This window comes from Corella eumyota, chromosome 6 (genome assembly GCF_963082875.1).
Source record: "Corella eumyota chromosome 6, kaCorEumy4.1, whole genome shotgun sequence".
Classification (NCBI taxonomy): Eukaryota; Metazoa; Chordata; class Ascidiacea; order Phlebobranchia; family Corellidae; genus Corella; species Corella eumyota.
Genome location: NC_137495.1, coordinates 4,609,683 through 4,626,995, shown reverse-complemented (window position 1 = coordinate 4,626,995; position 17,313 = coordinate 4,609,683). Strand labels below are relative to the sequence as shown.

The 17,313-nt window shown below is 32.3% G+C and overlaps 3 protein-coding genes across 3 annotated transcripts; 1 reads left to right on the top strand and 2 right to left on the bottom strand.

Annotated features, from left to right (window-relative positions):
- Positions 1-45: 45 nt before the first annotated feature.
- On the bottom strand, positions 46-10,865 carry LOC145754881 (uncharacterized). The gene is made up of 22 exons (XM_082571039.1): positions 10,584-10,865; positions 10,218-10,327; positions 9,509-9,677; positions 9,074-9,177; positions 8,793-8,913; positions 8,397-8,535; positions 8,092-8,261; positions 7,936-8,031; positions 7,681-7,834; positions 7,317-7,551; positions 7,104-7,206; positions 6,834-6,926; positions 6,468-6,594; positions 6,215-6,367; positions 3,698-6,148; positions 3,242-3,457; positions 2,787-3,175; positions 2,540-2,709; positions 2,339-2,466; positions 2,148-2,269; positions 1,939-2,049; positions 46-1,684 (listed from the first exon to the last, which is right to left on the bottom strand). The coding sequence occupies exons 1-22, from the start codon at positions 10,686-10,688 to the stop codon at positions 1,607-1,609; spliced, it is 5,544 nt and encodes a 1,847-aa protein (XP_082427165.1). The 5' UTR covers positions 10,689-10,865; the 3' UTR covers positions 46-1,606.
- A 661-nt stretch (positions 10,866-11,526) lies between these two features.
- LOC145754854 (CXXC-type zinc finger protein 1-like) lies at positions 11,527-14,653 on the bottom strand. The gene is made up of 10 exons (XM_082570998.1): positions 14,363-14,653; positions 13,914-14,110; positions 13,637-13,837; positions 13,242-13,534; positions 12,972-13,177; positions 12,706-12,881; positions 12,392-12,563; positions 12,141-12,267; positions 11,872-12,023; positions 11,527-11,795 (listed from the first exon to the last, which is right to left on the bottom strand). The coding sequence occupies exons 1-10, from the start codon at positions 14,575-14,577 to the stop codon at positions 11,570-11,572; spliced, it is 1,965 nt and encodes a 654-aa protein (XP_082427124.1). The 5' UTR covers positions 14,578-14,653; the 3' UTR covers positions 11,527-11,569.
- A 371-nt stretch (positions 14,654-15,024) lies between these two features.
- LOC145755522 (abscission/NoCut checkpoint regulator-like) lies at positions 15,025-17,277 on the top strand. The gene is made up of 8 exons (XM_082571763.1): positions 15,025-15,145; positions 15,354-15,517; positions 15,610-15,725; positions 15,808-15,947; positions 16,120-16,285; positions 16,419-16,550; positions 16,621-16,780; positions 16,889-17,277. Exons 1-8 carry the CDS (start codon positions 15,086-15,088, stop codon positions 17,103-17,105), a joined length of 1,155 nt encoding a protein of 384 aa, XP_082427889.1. The 5' UTR covers positions 15,025-15,085; the 3' UTR covers positions 17,106-17,277.
- The last annotated feature ends 36 nt before the right edge of the window (positions 17,278-17,313 follow it).

Sequence of the window (17,313 nt, the reverse complement as noted above, 5' to 3'; positions counted from 1 at the left end):
AAGCCCTCGAAAAAAAATCGATAAAATTTGTCACGCCGAGTACCGGGTTTTGGTTTAATCAGGGGCCTGCGATTGGTGCAAATTTGAACCATAACTACACGCTGCAGAAACGCTTATTGATTTTCATTATTGAAGGGTTATCGGGGCCTAAGTGTGACTGACAAAATATTTAAAATCCGGCGCAAATTTTCTCGAGTGTCGAAGCCGAGTTAATATTCGTGATTCATCATACAGAAAACGAAGTACACGTCAGCTCGATATTCTGCAAAAATTAAAAATTGAAAGGCCACGTCGGTTTCAAATAAGGTTTGCAACGTGTGAAATTTTTCTAATTTTGCATAAAAAATAACAATCTTTTTACGCAATACATGTCGTGTCCTAAGCGTTATTTAAACGATTTCACAATTGGAAGGCGAAGTACAAGAACTACAGAAATTGCCAAAAACTAAAAAAAAGAAATTTTAAACCTTGTGATCTACATAATACTTGCTACCATTTTGCATATAGACTAGAAACTTTAGTATCAGCCTTTTGGATAATTTTTACATAATATTATTGTTCATATGTAAACAAAACGAATTTAAACAAGAAAAGTGTTTTTGTACAGATCGGGTAGATAACAATAATAAAAATAATAATAATAATAATAATAGTGCACATCAAAAAATAAAAGAATCTAAAAAGAACAGAGTTTCCAAACAACTTTGCAACCATGACATAAAGTTTGGCAACCTTGTCAAAAATCATTAAAAAAGGGAAAACTAAGAACGGGGGCAGTGTACTTATATTCTGCAAGAAACTAAAATTAAAAACAGAATCAAAAATATTTAAAAAACCTATTATAACCAACCAAAAATAATAGTTTTGTAAAACCTGATTTTTGATTTCATTATGTTACGATGTCGCAAAAGGTAAAAAAACGTACTAAATACAAAAAAAAAAAAAAACGCTGAAACTATTAGAAGCAAAAACTGAAAAAATAACGCACCGTTTAAAAAAGTCACTTGATCAAAAAATAATTTTTTTCTATCAAAATCGACAGAAAAAATAAACAAGAATAAAGAAACAGAAAAAAAAACAAAAAACAATAGTTTGTTATAAACAAGCGGCTATAATACTTTTGCTGTACATTATTATTTCATCTACAAAGGCGGTGATGTTAATTAATACTTTGCGAACACAAAGCGTTTTTTAAGCTCGTTTTTTTTTTTGTAAAAAACAAACAGGCAAACGCTTATGCTAATAGCGTTGTCGATAAAAAAAATAAGAATAAAAATAAACCTCGCTAAAAACGCCATCAATAAAAAAGAAAAATATTATAAAAGAGTAAAAAAATAAGCGGACAGTTAATTTCATATCGTAAAAAATAAAAAAAGGGGGTTTGTACAGAAACTTTGTTTTAGCCAAAGTACCGAAATATCACTCCGCTTAATTAATGACGTCACCATATGGACATGACGTCATCACGCTGGGCGTTGTTTGTCACGCGCATGCACAGAAAGCCTTAAGTCGTTTACGCATGTGTAAGTATCACCCGAAGTGTCCTAAAGTTGTACGCCTGACGTACTAACTTTTATACATGACGTCACTTAAAATGTTGATGACGTCAGTATTTGGGAAGCATGTGGTGTTGTAAGTGTTGTTGGTGAAGTTGTTGCATCACGTGGTTCGGGTACATAGGATACTGTGATGTAATTTAAATTAAGGTTTTTTAAACGAATTTTATAAAAACGCAAACAGACTAAAAATTGTCCAGAACTAACGTTTAAAGCCGTTTTAAACTAAATATACTAAAATAAAAACTTAAAAACCAAAAAGAAAAAGTAAAATAAACTTTAAATAGCCTTATAATCTAATTCAAAAAAATAAAATGAATAATATATGTAAAAAAAAATTTCTAAGATACCTTATATATTAATATGTGGCAAAGTTACAAACCTGTCCATGCATTCCTGACTGTTGCATGAGATGTTGGTAAACAGGATCCATATGAGCAGCATGGGATAAAAGATTACCTGGGTAACCAGCTGTAGGGGCAGCTGCAGCAGCCTAAAAAATAAATAAATATATTACATAATTATTTAAGTTTAACAAAAAAAAGAAAAAATTCAACTTAAAATTTTTTTTAAAGTCGAACAAATTCTTACCTGTAACCATGGTGTACTAAGATGAGCAGCAGCCTGGTGGGTTGAGGTCACAGCATTCTGGTGGTGGGGGTGATACACTCCAGCTAGGGGGTGACCTTGAGGGGTGCCTCGATGGTGGGCAGCTAAAAATGAGGCATATTGTTAAGAAATTCAAAAAATTTTAATTTAAAATTGTTTTGGCAAATGGTTACCTAGGCGATTATATTTTTCATTGGCAGCAGCCACAACTCCTTGCGACTGTTGAACGGCCGCGGCATAATGAAACATACTGGCCGCGGCATGTGAGGAGTGGTCAGTTTTGTGTTGCTGTTGTAGTGCTCTAAAACAAAAAAAAATTTTGAATAAAACAAAAAGAAATTTCATAAAATAATAAAAAAAATAATAAAATTTACCTTAAGGTTGCTGAAGCCGTAAGGTCCTGATGTAACAATGCTGCATTGTTATTGGTTGCCGATAACAACCCATTTTGCTGGTGGGGGGAATACCCAGTTGTCTGAGGTTCACCACCAGGAGTTGGAGCAGGAGTAGGAGGGATGTGGTACCCATAGTGGGAATGAGATTTCTAAAGATTAAACATTAAATAAAATGACAAAAAAAAAATTCATTTAAAAAAACAATTTTAATAAAAAAAATAAAAACCTGATATTGAGAATGTGAAGTATTTCCGGATGCCCTTCTGCTTTGAGCATTCATCCCCGCATTTGAAGGATTACTCTGGGAAGAAGATGTACTCGTTTGCCTCTGATGCGCCTTGCTCGATGTCGCAGCACTTGGTGTCCCTCCTGTGGCGGGATTGGAGCTTGAGTTGCGAGTTTTGTTGCTGACTGTATGGTGGTGTGCACCAGTCGACTGATTAGGTTGCTGTGGAGAAGGAGTCGGCGCCGGAGGGTGACTCTTCCTGTTGTTGGAAGATGCAGAAGACGAAGAAGAGTGATAAGATTGTTGTTGTTGCAGGCGAGGATGTGCTTGTTGTTGTTGTTGTTGTTGATGTGTTTGTATGTTATTGTTGGGTTTAGGTACAGAGTAACCTAACAGACAAAAAATCGATTTTTAATAAATTTTTTACTAATTTTAAATTTAATTTAAAGACTTACCCATAGAACTACTAGACTTTCTCTGCGAAGCTGTTTGGTCAACGTTGCCCTGGTTACTTCTACTTTCATTCCCAGCCTGACCTGGTTGCGATAGCGACCATGGTTGAAGTCCGAATGTAGCCATGGTTGGCTCATAGTTGGTCGACATTGTTGACATTGTAGGATCCTGTTGCAAGTTGTTGTTCGAGTTACGACTCTGTTGTTGAGTCAGCGCTTCTAAAATAATTAATAAAAATCAAATAATTATATTACAATAAAAGAATTGAAATTTGTTTTATGAATTAAAATTAGCTGAAATGAACGTTATATCAAATAAGAGTAAAATTTCCCCAAACTTGAAATGGTTATTGTTTTACTAGTTAAAAAAAACCTTAGACCAAACAGAATTAAAAACCTTAGACCAAACAGAATTAAAAACCTTAGGCCAAACAGAATTAGCTTGTTTTTATTACTTACCATGATGATATTTTGTTACATTCTCACGACTTGCAACAACAAGTGGAGTTGCATTACTTGTCGCTTGTGTTGATTTCCCATAACTATATTGTTGCTGACTACTCGACACCGATGGATTATAGTTATCAACTGGCCTCTGCAACATGTCGTACCCTCCTCGACCCTGCATGTTTTGTCGAGCGGGATGACCATGGGGCAAAGGGTTAGGTAAATTGGACTGAGGGTGACTCTGGGGGGTATAAGTTGACCCATGCGAATGCTGATGGGTCATAGAGGCACTTATATCATTTTGGGAAATAGTTGAGTGTTGTTGTTGTGGTATATTGGACGGGGTAATCTTTTCCTGAAGTCTTGAGTTGTTTAAATCTGTGTTTTTGTTGTTATCCAAACCTAGATTGGTTTTAGAATGTTGGTAACTGCTAGGGGGAACGTCAGGCAACTTCATGTTTTGATTCTGAGCTAAATGAGGCTGCGAGTGCCTTCTGTTGGTTACAGGGTGACCTGAACTTTTGGGATCCATTACATGATGTGGCGGCTGTTGTTGCTGTGGTGTTGATGAGTTTGTGTAAGGTATAGATGCAGAATGTTGCAGTGGGATGTGATATCTGTTATCATTGCTTGTTGTGGATGCCGTGTTTTTAGACATTTCCATATTAGATGTAGTGCTATGTGAATAATTAGACACTGGGTTGTGGGCATTACTGGAAAGGGAATAACTTCGCTGACTTATATTCCCATGAGCCTCGGTAGGTACCATAGGGGTTCTTTGCTGTACGGCTTGACTCTGTGGAGAGCTTGCTACAGATACACTTGCAGGCTGTGTAGTATAACTACCACTAGTTGTCTTTGTAGTTTGATATCCACTTTGGCTTTGTGGAGCAAAAGGTGAATTCACCTGCTCGGCATCTGACTTTTGTTGATTTGTTTTCCCTTGAACTTTATTGTCGACTCCCTTATTTGTATCAGTATAGGGGCTGGAGGAGAGATAATGAGTACTGGAATTACTCAGGGTTTTGCTACTGCTGTACCCCGATGAGGGGGTCTGTGGGGGTGACATTGGATCCACTGAGCTTCGACGCAATTTAGAATCCGACAACTTGGTGTTAGAGTTGATCTTTGAATTTTGAGACACATTTTGGGGTGAGTAAAAGTTGTGAGGAGATGCTAATGGCGATTTTGCAACTGAAACTAAAGGACTTACAGAGCTTTGCTTACTTGTTAAGTTTTCTTTTGTTTTAGGATCGGACATGTTAGCAGGACTATCATCATCATCATGGAAACTGTATATATCATCTTTCTCTTTACTACCAGGATTTGATTTAGATTTGTTATTAACTGGCGGAGAAGGTTTTTGTTTTATCCTTAGTTTTTGGATATTGTTATCCATATCCGGATTTTTTTCCGAATTTTTACTATCAGATTTATTAGAAAAGGCATTTGTGGATTGGTGTTTTTCGGAAGTTGATTTTCCAGAGGATGATGAAGACTCTGTTCTTCGATGTTGCTCCTCCAAGACCCTTGCTTGGGATGCTAGAAAATCGAGAGACCACAAAACTTGAGGCTTAGATTTTGCATCTTCTTCCAGCTTTTCGAATTTCTCTAAAGAGTGAGACCGAGACGATGCAGGAGAAGAAGACGAAGAAGATTCACGATCTCTAGAAAATGATTTCTTTTTGTTTTCAGAATTTTTCAGTTTGTCTGCAATATTACTTTTCTGTTTGTCTGCATTCTTGGGCAATTTCCTGGTCAATTCGTTATCACCAGATCCTTGTTTAGTTTTTTCAATATCGTTGTTCTCATTTTCTTTTGTATTTTTTGCATCATTAAATTGGTCAGTGGACGGCTTAATTTCATCTTTTTCAAACTCACTTTCCGATGAACTTTCTGAATTGCTTGTTTTTGCTTTTGAAGGTCTTCTACCTCGACCCCTTCCCTTCGCAGGTCGACCCCTACGATTTACACGACCTCGGGACTTAGTTGCATGCTTGGCTGGTTTTTCATCATCACTACTCTCAGAGTCTTTTGTGTTTCGTCGAGCATTCGTTATTTTGTTTCCGCGTCCTCGCCCGACAAGTTTCTTAGCTCTCGTGGAAGATTGGGTTTTTGATTTGGCCTCGGAAGCCTCCTCTTCAGAAACAGACTCATCCTCTTCAGATTGATCTATAACATCAGAAGAGGCTTTTCTTGTGGAGGACCTCCTGGATGGTGGAGCTGGTTTAGGTCTTCCTCTGTTGCTTGCAATCTTCTTCTTTTCCTGTTCCTTCATCTTCTTAAGCTCGCGTTTTCGCTTTTTCATCTGAGCTTTCGAGACTCCAGGAGGAGTGAATTCATCCGAGGAGGAAGATTCAGATTCATTTTCTTCTTCCTCTTCCATTTCTTCATCCTCCAAATATTCAGGCGATATTGCAGGAGCAGGAGAAGGTTCTTTAGGAGTAGTTGGTTGGGCAACACCTAAAAAAGTTTTTTTTTAATTGGGCTCAAAAGTAAATTAATTTCTATTTTATGTTTGACACCAACCTTTTTCAGGTGGTTTTACTGCATTGTTGGTTTGTTTTCTGCTTTGTTTGCTAGTTGAGGTAGGTTTGTGGTTGTCGGAAGGTTTTCTCGATAATTCGCTTTGCAGAGTTTTCTGAAACATCTTGTCCAGGTTGTTCGCAACTTCGGTGTATTCTTAATAACAAAAAATCAAAATTTAAAAACATAAGTTATATGTATTTATCTTTTAAAAGCAAAATTAATGACTTTTAATTAAGTTTAAATGTTTTTTTACCGCTGTCAGGGCCATTGTACAGTCTGCAGTTGTTGAACATAAGAGTTATGTCATCTTTAAAAATGGATACATTATTGTACTCTGTCTTTTTTAACTTAACTTCAATGGTGGATAGGTCTATGGGCCTCTGAATAATCGATAAATATAGAAATTAAACATCATAACAAATGGCAAAGCACATAACATTCCGGGATACTATAACATATTGTACTCTTTAGAGTCTATACATCAAATCTTTAAGTAAAAAATACTATTATTAACAAATATTTTTAACCAATTCTATATCAAAAGATTATGCAAAAGTGACATAAAAAGTAAGTATATAAGTAGACATAAGATTCTAAATCCATAATAGTCTAAAAATACCTTGATAATATTGTGGTAACCTGGTGCATACCATTCCTCCACTGGGTTTTGAAATGGCCAAGCTTCGTCATTAGAGTCTAAAGATTCCCATGCCTTGAAATTTTAGATTGTATATAATTAATTTATAACAAAAATGCACAAATATGTTTTTAAGGTTTAACCACAACCTTCTACTTGTTTGCTTTGCATAGGCTGCAAATCTAAATATAAAATAAAAGACTGGCTTTTTGTGTAAAAAACATGGAATTTTCTTTAATAATAAACTGTTACCTTCCACATAGCAGCATATTCAAAATCTCCAATTTCCATTTTAGATTTTTCTTCAACTTTTGGCTTTGAATTACTAATCTTCCTTTTTAGTTTGTTTGAATCGCTGTAAATCAAAATAAAAGTCAGAAAGATATAAAGAAAACAAAACTGAGGAGAATTTGGCCTTTTTTTGAAATATTTAGAAAAAAAATTCAATAAATTGAAAATTCTTACTTTGACTTTTTATTTTGATTTAAGGAACCATTTTCAGTTTGCCTCCTATTTTCATCTCCCGGTTTGGTTAATTTTGTGCTGGTTGCTAATGGTGTTTTGGCAACCATCCCAATACCATTAACCCTGTTAGTGGATGGCAACGGAGTTACTGCCTCTTCTTCCTCTGAACTGGAAGCAAGATCTTCTTTCAGAGAAATCCCTTCTGTTAATCTTTTGATCCTATCCTCTTCTTGTTCTGAGAAATTATAAATTTTGTTTTAAAAATAAAAAAATTACAAAAAATCAAAACAGTTGTCCATTTTTTATTTAGTTTTAATCTAAATGTATGTGTTAATATATTAATGATTTTCAACAATTTATTTACCTTTCTTCCATTTAAGTTGGGCTAATTTCCTTGCCCTCTCCAACTCAACCTTTAACATTCTCTCAAAACCAAATGAGAGTCTCTCATTTTCTTCCTTTCTTCTTTTTACCTCTTTTTCCTCTCTCACTTCCTCCTTGTGCTGTAAGCTCATTTCCTAGAAAGTTATATTGTTTAAAAATTTCAATTGAATCTAAAACGAAGCAAACTAATTTAAAAAAATGTTTACTTGAATATAATCAGAAATAAAGTGCTTACCCCATCTTCTTCTTCTTCATACAACTTCTTTGCGAGAAGTCGACAGGAACTCCTTCTTGGGGTTTCCACAAATTGTTTTTGAAGTTTTTGGTATTCCTTAAAAAATTATGAAGTTTAAGAACTGATCGTTTAAATTTAAAAAAAATTTAAAATTACCATGTCTTCTACTATTTTTGGTAAATTTGGGAGAAAGTTATCAGTGATGAGTTGACAGAGAGCATCCTCCCTTCTCGATCCACTATCCTCCAACTTCCTTGCAAGCAACTTCCAGTCTTCAACATTGTAACATACAACTTCCCATTTGCCATCTGAGAGTCCATAAAGAACTAAAAAAATAAATTGATTCAAAAAATTATTTTTCAGTCAAAAATATTTTTAAGCCGATATTTTTACACAGCTTAAATATTATCATAATTTTTGTATAAATACTGTGGGTAATAAATTAAACAAATAATAATTACCAGAAGTTTCGAGGTCCTCATCCTTATTTTTTTTCTGTTTCTTCTTTTTATGTTTTTTGTGCTTTTCATTGAACGAATTATTTGTAAAACGTTCAAAAATGTCGTTTAAATCATTTTCTTCATTTTTATCGGAGTTTAACTATAAAAAATTCAATAAATATTTTTATTGCACAACTGCAACAGCATTTTATGAGATACTTAACTACACAAAAAGTTTTGAAAATTTTACAATATAAAGTTTAATTCTTTGTTAGGACAAAAATAGTATTAAATTCCTACACTAATAATAAGCACCTAGTGTTGTTCACTAAATAGATTTGAAATACAGTATATACTATAAATAATCTTTATTTTTGAAATGTTTAAGTAAAATACCTTCACACTGTTAAAACAAACCTTGTCAAAATTTGAATTATTTAAGTTTGGATATTTTGCTCTTTTTAAATCTGATTTTTTTGACTTTGATTCGTGTTTTCTCTTTTTTGATTTTTTGTTTGGAGGAGTTTCTTTATACAATCTAAAAAACAAATAAAATATATATATCGTAAAATTGAGTAATAAAAAAGCATACTTTCATTTAAAAATATTTATTGTAGTACAGGGTAGCTAGATAATTAGTAATAAAAATAATGGCATAAGCATTTAATAGCATTTAAATTTAATTGTCCAGTGCTTACCTGACACCAAAAAAATACCAATACTTTGACCCATTCCTATCAGCACCCAGTGGCTCCAATCTTAAATCAGATGGATTCAAACCAGATAGCTTGGTGGCTACATCCTGTAAAAGTTACTCATTTCATTGAATTCAAAAATGTGGTCAATTTATAAACAATTGATACGTTTTTGATCATGTAGGCAACAAGTAACACAAATTATAACAACTCAACCCCTTAGGCACTAACTTTTCCATATTTATTAATAGTTAATGCACTTTGAATTATACATTTGTAAAAATTGTATTGGAAGAAAGGGAACTATTGGTCTAGTAACGTGTTTTTTGTTTATTCATGGGCATAGCATATATTTATAACATCATTTCTTTAAAATCAAGTTTTAAAAACATATTTAAAAATAACACAAAAAGTATGTACATCTTAAAGAATTCTTACCTTAGCATCTAAGCGATACTCGGTAAGCCTATGAATGATTTGGACCTTAAGAAGAGTAGGAAGGCTGTGGAAGTCAGCATTGATGGAAGAGAGAGGATTCACTCTTCCATCTTCCTCCTCCCATCTTGTTTTCATAATGCTGATCAGGGCATCATGATATGATGTCACACTACAAAAAAATGTTTTTTTGTTATGAAATATTTACAATATTAATTCTTTCAAAAATTAAAATTGTTCTACTTGTATTAGCTACAAAAAAAAATTGAATTATTATATCTTAATTCCTATACCGAAAAACTAATTACCAAGTGGCTATAGAGCCATTTAAAGTTTATAAAAAGTAAACAAGTAAACTTATGTCAACAAAAAGTTCTTCAAACTATTAAAATATGTAATTAATTAGTGCAAATTGGCAAACAAGATTCTGATAAACAAAACAAACAAATTTCGATATGGTCTAAGAGTGACACTAATAATCAGTTTTTACATTAAAATAAAGTTCATTATAATCATTAACATGCCAAGTTAAGAAGTGCACAATTTAATTAAATACAAATAACACATGCTTTGTATATTGTGGTTAAAATCTTAAGTCTTAACAGACATAAAAATGCACCAAAGCCAAGAATTAAACAGACAATTTAAAATGTTATAAAAATGTTTGTTAAAACTTCTAAAAATTAAAAAAAATTATTTTTTTCATATTAACCTAATTCCAGGGTTGTCAAAGCAACCCTGTAAAAGTTCGGTTAAAAGACGAGAAGTAAATGTTGTTGCTTTATCATCTTCCCCATCCACCATTAAAGCTTCTTCCAACTCCTATCAAAAAAACAAAAAGATTATGATCAGTGTCAAGATTTTTGATTTCAAAATATTAAATTTTAGTTGTATTTATCCTTGTTGTTTAAAAGGGCGACTTCACAGCCCAATTATTAGGTAGCACATTACCCCAACCCAGTCCTGAGTTGACCTTAATAACCTGTTAATGATATATTGCTTGTACAAGAGTGTATATGTAAAACAGTCCTAGTAAAATAAACAAATTTATTTAATATTCTGCTTATTGTTTTCATACCTCAATCGTAAAATCTGTAAGTGAGAAACAACTTTTGAAAAGCGAGAAAAAGTGGGCCACAGCTGGTACTTCCCACCACGTTTTTAACTCTTTCATTGAATACATTGTTTCTTTGTCTGTTTTGTTTATTTTCTTGTCTTTACAGATTCATGTAAAAATTTTAAACCCTTTCTGTATGTACATCCCAAAAATTACATATCACTATTAAAGTTGACAAAGTAGGACAGACAGAAATGTAGTTTAATAAATCCTTATTTTATTTATTTGTCATTTACAATTACTTAAAACTGAAATTTTAGTTAACAAAATATTAATGTGAAAACATTTTTAACAAAAAAACAACGTTGTATGTGTGTAGCTATATGTTGTATAGCTACAGTCATTATCAAAACAGTAATTAGGGTAATGGGCAATCCGTCAATCGAATTTTCTAAACTTTTAACCAGTCTAGAACTCAAAAGCTTAACGACGGAACAAAATTTAAAAAATGACTGTCTCGCCTGTCAATAAAAACTTTCGTTCGCCTAAAAAAGAAGCCAAATTCAAACTTAAAACAAATATTAACGACATGCTAGAACTACTAAATAGTTTTACCTCAATTTAATAAATAATAAAGCCTTAATTTTTAGGCTAAAAACCTAAAAATGTAGTGGGTAAGAGCAGTTACTTTTATTTTCACTCGTAATGGGTTCGAAGAATTGCATGGTTTGTGATTGTCGTAGGCGAACCGTTGTGTAAATAGAATATGTCAGTAAACAATGTTTAGTTTATCCTCAAAAACTACATTTTAAAATTTTTATGTTTTGCCAAACTATTTATTAAATTATGTATATTTTATACTAGTATACAATGTTTAAGAGTAAATATCATTTCAAACTAATATTTGTAACTTCATTTTTTAAATAATTTTATCTCACTTTGCGCTTCCTAAACAAACAACAATTCGAACAAAAGTTTTATTTGAAATCAAAAAATTACATTCTTTATTAAATCATGAGACGGTAAGCTGGTTTTTTAGGTTCCGAGGTTTTGGTGCGCATATCGATACACCTTGGATCATGAACTGTGGTTTGATGAAGTAACAGAGATACAAGGCCAGCTCGATTAGACATTGCAGTTTTAATTCTGCGCTCTTCATCAAAAATTTCATCGATTTTCAACCACTGTCGAATTCTTTGTAAATCGACCTCAGCTCTGTACATAGTCTCCCACCTGGATAAGTATCAATAACACCAGAATTAAAATAAAAAAATTGCTGAAAAAAAATTGACAATTCAAAAAAACACACTTGAAATGTTTGTTGCATTTTCTTTTGGCGAGTCGACAAAAATCAGAAGCTTTGGTTGGCCCATCCGGTCCATATATATTACAACTTAGAGGACATCCACAAACCTCATTCACTGACACTTTTGGCTCTTTTGTATGCTCCGGACACAAAACCTTAAAAAAATTTTTTTTAGTAAAAAACATTGTGCCAGTGTTAAAAATTTAAAGCTTGTTGGGAATTATTAGAAATATCAAGTTAAACATTTTTTAAAAAGAATTGGTGTTAAGTACTTGGAGTCTTTTGCAATAAGTCATTTGTTGGTCATTATAGACATCACAGAACAATCTTTGAGACCCTTCAATTCTCGTCGGATAAACTGATCCAAATGACATCTGTGATTCTATTTTAATGTAACATCTAGAAAGCAGAAGTTGATTTAAAAAGTTATACATGTTTGGCTGGACAACATTACATAAAAAAAACACTAAGAAATAAAAATGCTGCATATTTTTTTTTCGAATTGAAAAACTACAAAACTTACTTGTCCATATGTTTAACTGCACTTTTAATGCTGACAGAGTGACCACAAACCACACAGTAAATTGAATGATCCGTTTCACTTTCACTCTCTTCATCAACCTCAGATTTATTCGGATCAATTTGTAAACCCTTTCCTGCTTTGATTATCATTTCCAAGTGTCTAAATTTGGATTCTAAAAACAACAAAAATATCGTAAATGAAAATTTTTAGCTGTTACTCCTGCACATTTTTTACTATGATGTGTAGTAGGTTATTAGTCTAAATATCAGGCTTTAAAATAAAATAACTTTGAATATAATCTGTTTAGGTTTTACCCAATGCTTGTAGTTCATTTCTAGCTTGTTCCATTCTTGTTCTAATTCTTTCTAACTCCAATCTTCCATTCTCGTTGGCAACAGTAGGTCTGTTATTCCAATCTTGTATTCGCTGTGGGAGAATCTGCAAAAGTCGATTTCTCGCAAGTCTCTTACCACAAATTTCACTACAATATCTACACAAAACAGAAAAAGAATGATAAAAATTTCTAATAAAACTCATTAAGCAAACATAATAAGAAAATAAACATTTAATTAAAATTTACTTAGAAGGATTTAGAGCTGCTTTTGTGCATCCTGGACCATAACATTGTTTAGGAGGAGAACTGTAATCCAGAGGACCTGTCTGAAGGAGAGTACCTCTATTCTCCTCTTTCACTTCATTTCTTCCAATATCATAGTCAACTTCCTCTTCTAGAATCCTCTTTTGCTTTTTGATTTTCTTTTTGTGTTCCCTATTTTTGGTTTCGGTCTAAACAAAAAGTTATTAGTAATTTTGAAAGCAACTAATAACGCAACTACACTACTATAAATACCTTTATTTTTTTGGTCTTTTTCTTTTTAATTTCGTCATCTGATTTATTTAAACATCTTCGCAGTCTGCAACTCAACTTGACACTGTCCCGTCCATATTTGCTCTTATCAAAACAAACATCACATAAATCACAATCCTCTGTTCTCATACAATTTTCACATCTCCCGCAACCCTTAGTTTCATAGGCAGATTTTTTTACAGTTATAACATCTAAATCATCACTGTCCTCTGCTTTAATTGACTGTGAGCTGTGTTTATTGGTTGAAAACGGGTCAAATGATTTAGTTTTTGAATCTGTGCAACAAATAATAAAATTAAAATTCTTTAAACAACATACATACACATTATTTTTTAAAACGTATACACATTTTAATAACAAACAAGTTTAATTTTTACCTTGCTTAGAGAATTTAATATGAGGTTCATCATCGGAGCTATAAACTTCAATATGTTGGTGGAACAACTTTTTGTCATGACTTATCGATTTTTTAAAAGAATTCTTGCTTGGCTCCCAAGAGTCATTATCTTCTTCGTATTTCGATTTACTTCTTTCAAGGGCAAGAACTGGAGCAGATGTTGACTTGTGTAATTTATCTTCTGATAATGCAAATATATTTTTTTAAGGTAAATATATATATATAATTTTAAAAATACATGATAATTAAAAATATACCTGAATGTTTTCGTTTAAGTTTCTTTTTCTTCTTTTCCTTTTCTTTTTTTCTCTCAAGTTTATCGCGATCTTCTTTCTTCTTAGATTTATGATATTTTACTTTAAGAAAAGGATTTTTCGTTCTACATTTTTTGCAGTAGAAATATTTGATGTGTTTCGATTCCTTCTCGCTTATTTTAATGCAATCTCCATGAAACCTTAACAAAACACAACTTTATACAATCTAAAACAAAAACTCAGTCATTTTTTGACATAGGGAAATAACGTTTAACAAAAAGAATGTAGCACTTTAAATTTGAAAAACTTAAAAATTTTGATCCGTGTATACATGTAGAATTATATGAACTACAGAGAATTACAATTATAACTGTTCACAGCATATAACCTTTTTATAATACTGAACAAAAATATGTTAAGACGTAAAGTTTGAAACTGTCTCAAAAACTTACCATTCTTCGCACTCGTCACACATTATCATAAACCTATCAATATCTGGGGATTGACAGATACAATATCTCTGCAATTCCCCGTCATCCATTTTAGATTTTGTTGTTGATTCCGGCTCCTTAAACTTGGCAAGTTTAGCTTTACGTTCTGGCACCTCGAACCTGCGCGCAATGTCGTCAAAACGAAATGACTCTTTCTTCTTTACTTTGTTTTCCATTGTGACGTAATAGCCTTTTTCGCGACCTTAGCGAGCGATCTTCTGTCAATCAAGTTGAATTTTTACGATTTACCTATGTTCAATACATATTTAAACCAATTTTGCAATTTATAATGTAAAAATAGCTAAACTTAATTAGGCTAAACTGCTATAAAATTGCTTACGCAATATCAATATGGCCGCTCTCTATAAAATTAAACGTACAAAAACAGTTTCAAAATCTAAGACGAGATAACACTTATTACTTTAAAATTTTGCTGTAAACTGATACAACAAGATCTTGGCTATACAGGAAATTAACGCAGAAGGTACGAAAAGCTGTTTTTATGCCACAAAGCAATAAAGCATGTTGGAACCCAGTCACTCGAAAACAAAGTTAAAATTTTTGAAACCACTAATATGTCAAGTGGAGCGAAACGACATAAGCACGTGACTCTATCTGATGACCAAAACAAACAAAGTAAACAAACTTGGATTTAGATATAATTTGTGATCTACAGGAATAATAATGTCGGGGCCTCAGAGTTGCTATATTTGTATGACAAAGTTTGGGTTGTTCAAGAAACAGGTAATGAATTTTGTTTATTTTTAAAGGCGTTTCTTTTACCGTTTTAAAAGTAAAACTTGAAGTTTAACAGGATTTTTGATCATCAAATTTACCTACAGAATTTAAAAAAACCTACCCAGCTATTTAAAAGTTATAAAAACCTGTATTTATTATTTTATGAAGACGTAAATGTTTTTGTTCAATTTATTTATGGGATGTATATGTTTAGTATGGTTGTAAAGGCTGTCAACGAACAACATGTAAAGATTGCCAATTGTACAAGGCTGATTTGCCTGGAATGGGAATACAACAAGTTTGTAAAAATTGCCATGATGCAAGAAAACAAAAAACTAACAACAGCGGTCGAGTCTCGCCACCTGCCAATTTTAAACGGTTTAAAAATTATAATTATTATTATTATATATATATGCAAAAAGATTTTTTTATTGTACTACTTAAAAAACCAATTGTTTTAATGATTTTAGAGAAATGGAAAAAAAGGAAGTTATCAAGAAAGAAAGTGAAATTGCTGAGAGAGATTCAACTGATCAAGATATAGAAAATAGACTTAAAAATCTAAAAGAATCCTATGATAGAAAAGGTTTAAAAAAACAACCTGACAAAAATTTGCTATTAATTATAATATCCAACAACTATATATTATAAAAATCATAATGTCGCAGATATATCGGTAGAAGAAATAGAAAAAAGGTTACAAAATTTATGTGCAGTTAATTCCAATGTAACGCTCGAAGAATTGGAATATAGACTCGCTAAACTTAAAGGAGATAGACCACCTGCTATTAGAGTTCATAGCATAAGGGTAGATAGCTGTAAATTTTATTTATAATTTAATTAAAAATAAAACTTGTTATACAATTATGGTTATTTGGTTGATGTAAATCCTATAGAATGTATTAATGTATAAACAATGGTATTACATCACTTGTGAAATTTAACAGCTTATAGAACAATCTAAATTTATTTTTCTATAGAAAAGAGGTCTGCCACCGAATCAGCCTCATTCATCGAAAAATGAATCTGACGTCAAACAAGTAAAGAAATTAATAAGACAATACACTGCTGAAATCGAACTGGAAGAAGGATTTGAAAAGAATGACCAGAACGATGAAAATTCACGTCCTGCAACTATTCCTGAAAGTAAAAATGATTTGTTAATCAATTATTAATTTTTTTCCAATTCTTAAACATTTCCAAAAGCTTTTGTAGTGTCATGAATAATTCATTTCTCTAATAAAAAAAAAGTAGTCTTAATTTTTTTATTGTTTTAAAGATCCTAGCTCTGATGATCTAATTCAGCTTGTGAAATTAGAGTTGGAGAGGGAGAATGACGAGGAAGAGGCTGGGAAACTAGATGATGCAGAAATCTTGAAGAGGTTGTCACAGATTGAAAATGCCCCAACATGTATGGAAATTTTGTTTAAAATATAAGGTTTTGTCAATTTTTTTAAATATTTTTTTTGATTTAAAAACAGCTCCCATGAACTGGAAAAACAGTAATGAGGAAACAAATGACGAAGACATGGATGAGGAGAGCTCTAAACTCATTCAGAAGTTGTTAGAAGAAGATAGACTGGAACAAAGTAGGATAAACAGTGGAGGCAAAAGCAGCCAAAAACAAGAACCAATTTTAAGGTAAAAAATCTACATTATAATAGAAGCATTTGACATACATAGTTTATGTTCTGTGTTAAATTATGCTTATTAAAAGATTAAAATTGAAATAAAATGAACTTTTTACAGGCCAGAAGTACCCGAAAACAAGCCTGACTTTGAACAAGACCCGGACGAACTACCTTGGTGTTACCTCTGCAACGGGGATGCACAAGTTCGTTGCCTCACTTGCGAAGGAGATTTATTCTGCAATAAATGTTTCAAATATGCACACAAAGATTCCGACATGAAAGGACATCAAACCACGAAGTATACAAAGAAATCTGGCCAATATGACGACTACTAAAAGTTGTATGTTAAATCTCAAAGCGTTTAGGATGTGTATTTGATAAGCCTTTATCTATAAAAACGATGCAGTTTTATTTCAACAGACAATTCAATATCTTATTTACATCCAAATAACATTATTAAACTATGTGTTATTGTGTTGGTATTTGCACTAAATAAAACTATATTGTAAGAAAGGCTTCTTGTATAGAGTTAAGGGCAAGAAC

Excerpts from the sequence above, each read along its gene's own strand:
- LOC145754881 (XM_082571039.1), bottom strand. The coding sequence starts at position 10,688 with ATGTATTCAATGAAAGAGTTAAAAACGTGGTGGGAAGTACCAGCTGTG. Across the intron at positions 9,178-9,508 it reads AGTATCGCTTAGATGCTAAG|GATGTAGCCACCAAGCTATC; the intron begins GTAAGAATTCTT and ends TAACTTTTACAG. Across the intron at positions 8,536-8,792 it reads ATAATTCAAATTTTGACAAG|TTAAACTCCGATAAAAATGA; the intron begins GTTTGTTTTAAC and ends AATTTTTTATAG.
- LOC145754854 (XM_082570998.1), bottom strand. The coding sequence starts at position 14,577 with ATGGAAAACAAAGTAAAGAAGAAAGAGTCATTTCGTTTTGACGACATT. Across the intron at positions 12,564-12,705 it reads AAATGAACTACAAGCATTGG|AATCCAAATTTAGACACTTG; the intron begins GTAAAACCTAAA and ends TGTTGTTTTTAG. Across the intron at positions 11,796-11,871 it reads AAATGCAACAAACATTTCAA|GTGGGAGACTATGTACAGAG; the intron begins GTGTGTTTTTTT and ends ATACTTATCCAG.
- LOC145755522 (XM_082571763.1), top strand. The coding sequence starts at position 15,086 with ATGTCGGGGCCTCAGAGTTGCTATATTTGTATGACAAAGTTTGGGTTG. Across the intron at positions 15,518-15,609 it reads CCACCTGCCAATTTTAAACG|AGAAATGGAAAAAAAGGAAG; the intron begins GTTTAAAAATTA and ends TAATGATTTTAG. Across the intron at positions 16,551-16,620 it reads GATTGAAAATGCCCCAACAT|CTCCCATGAACTGGAAAAAC; the intron begins GTATGGAAATTT and ends ATTTAAAAACAG.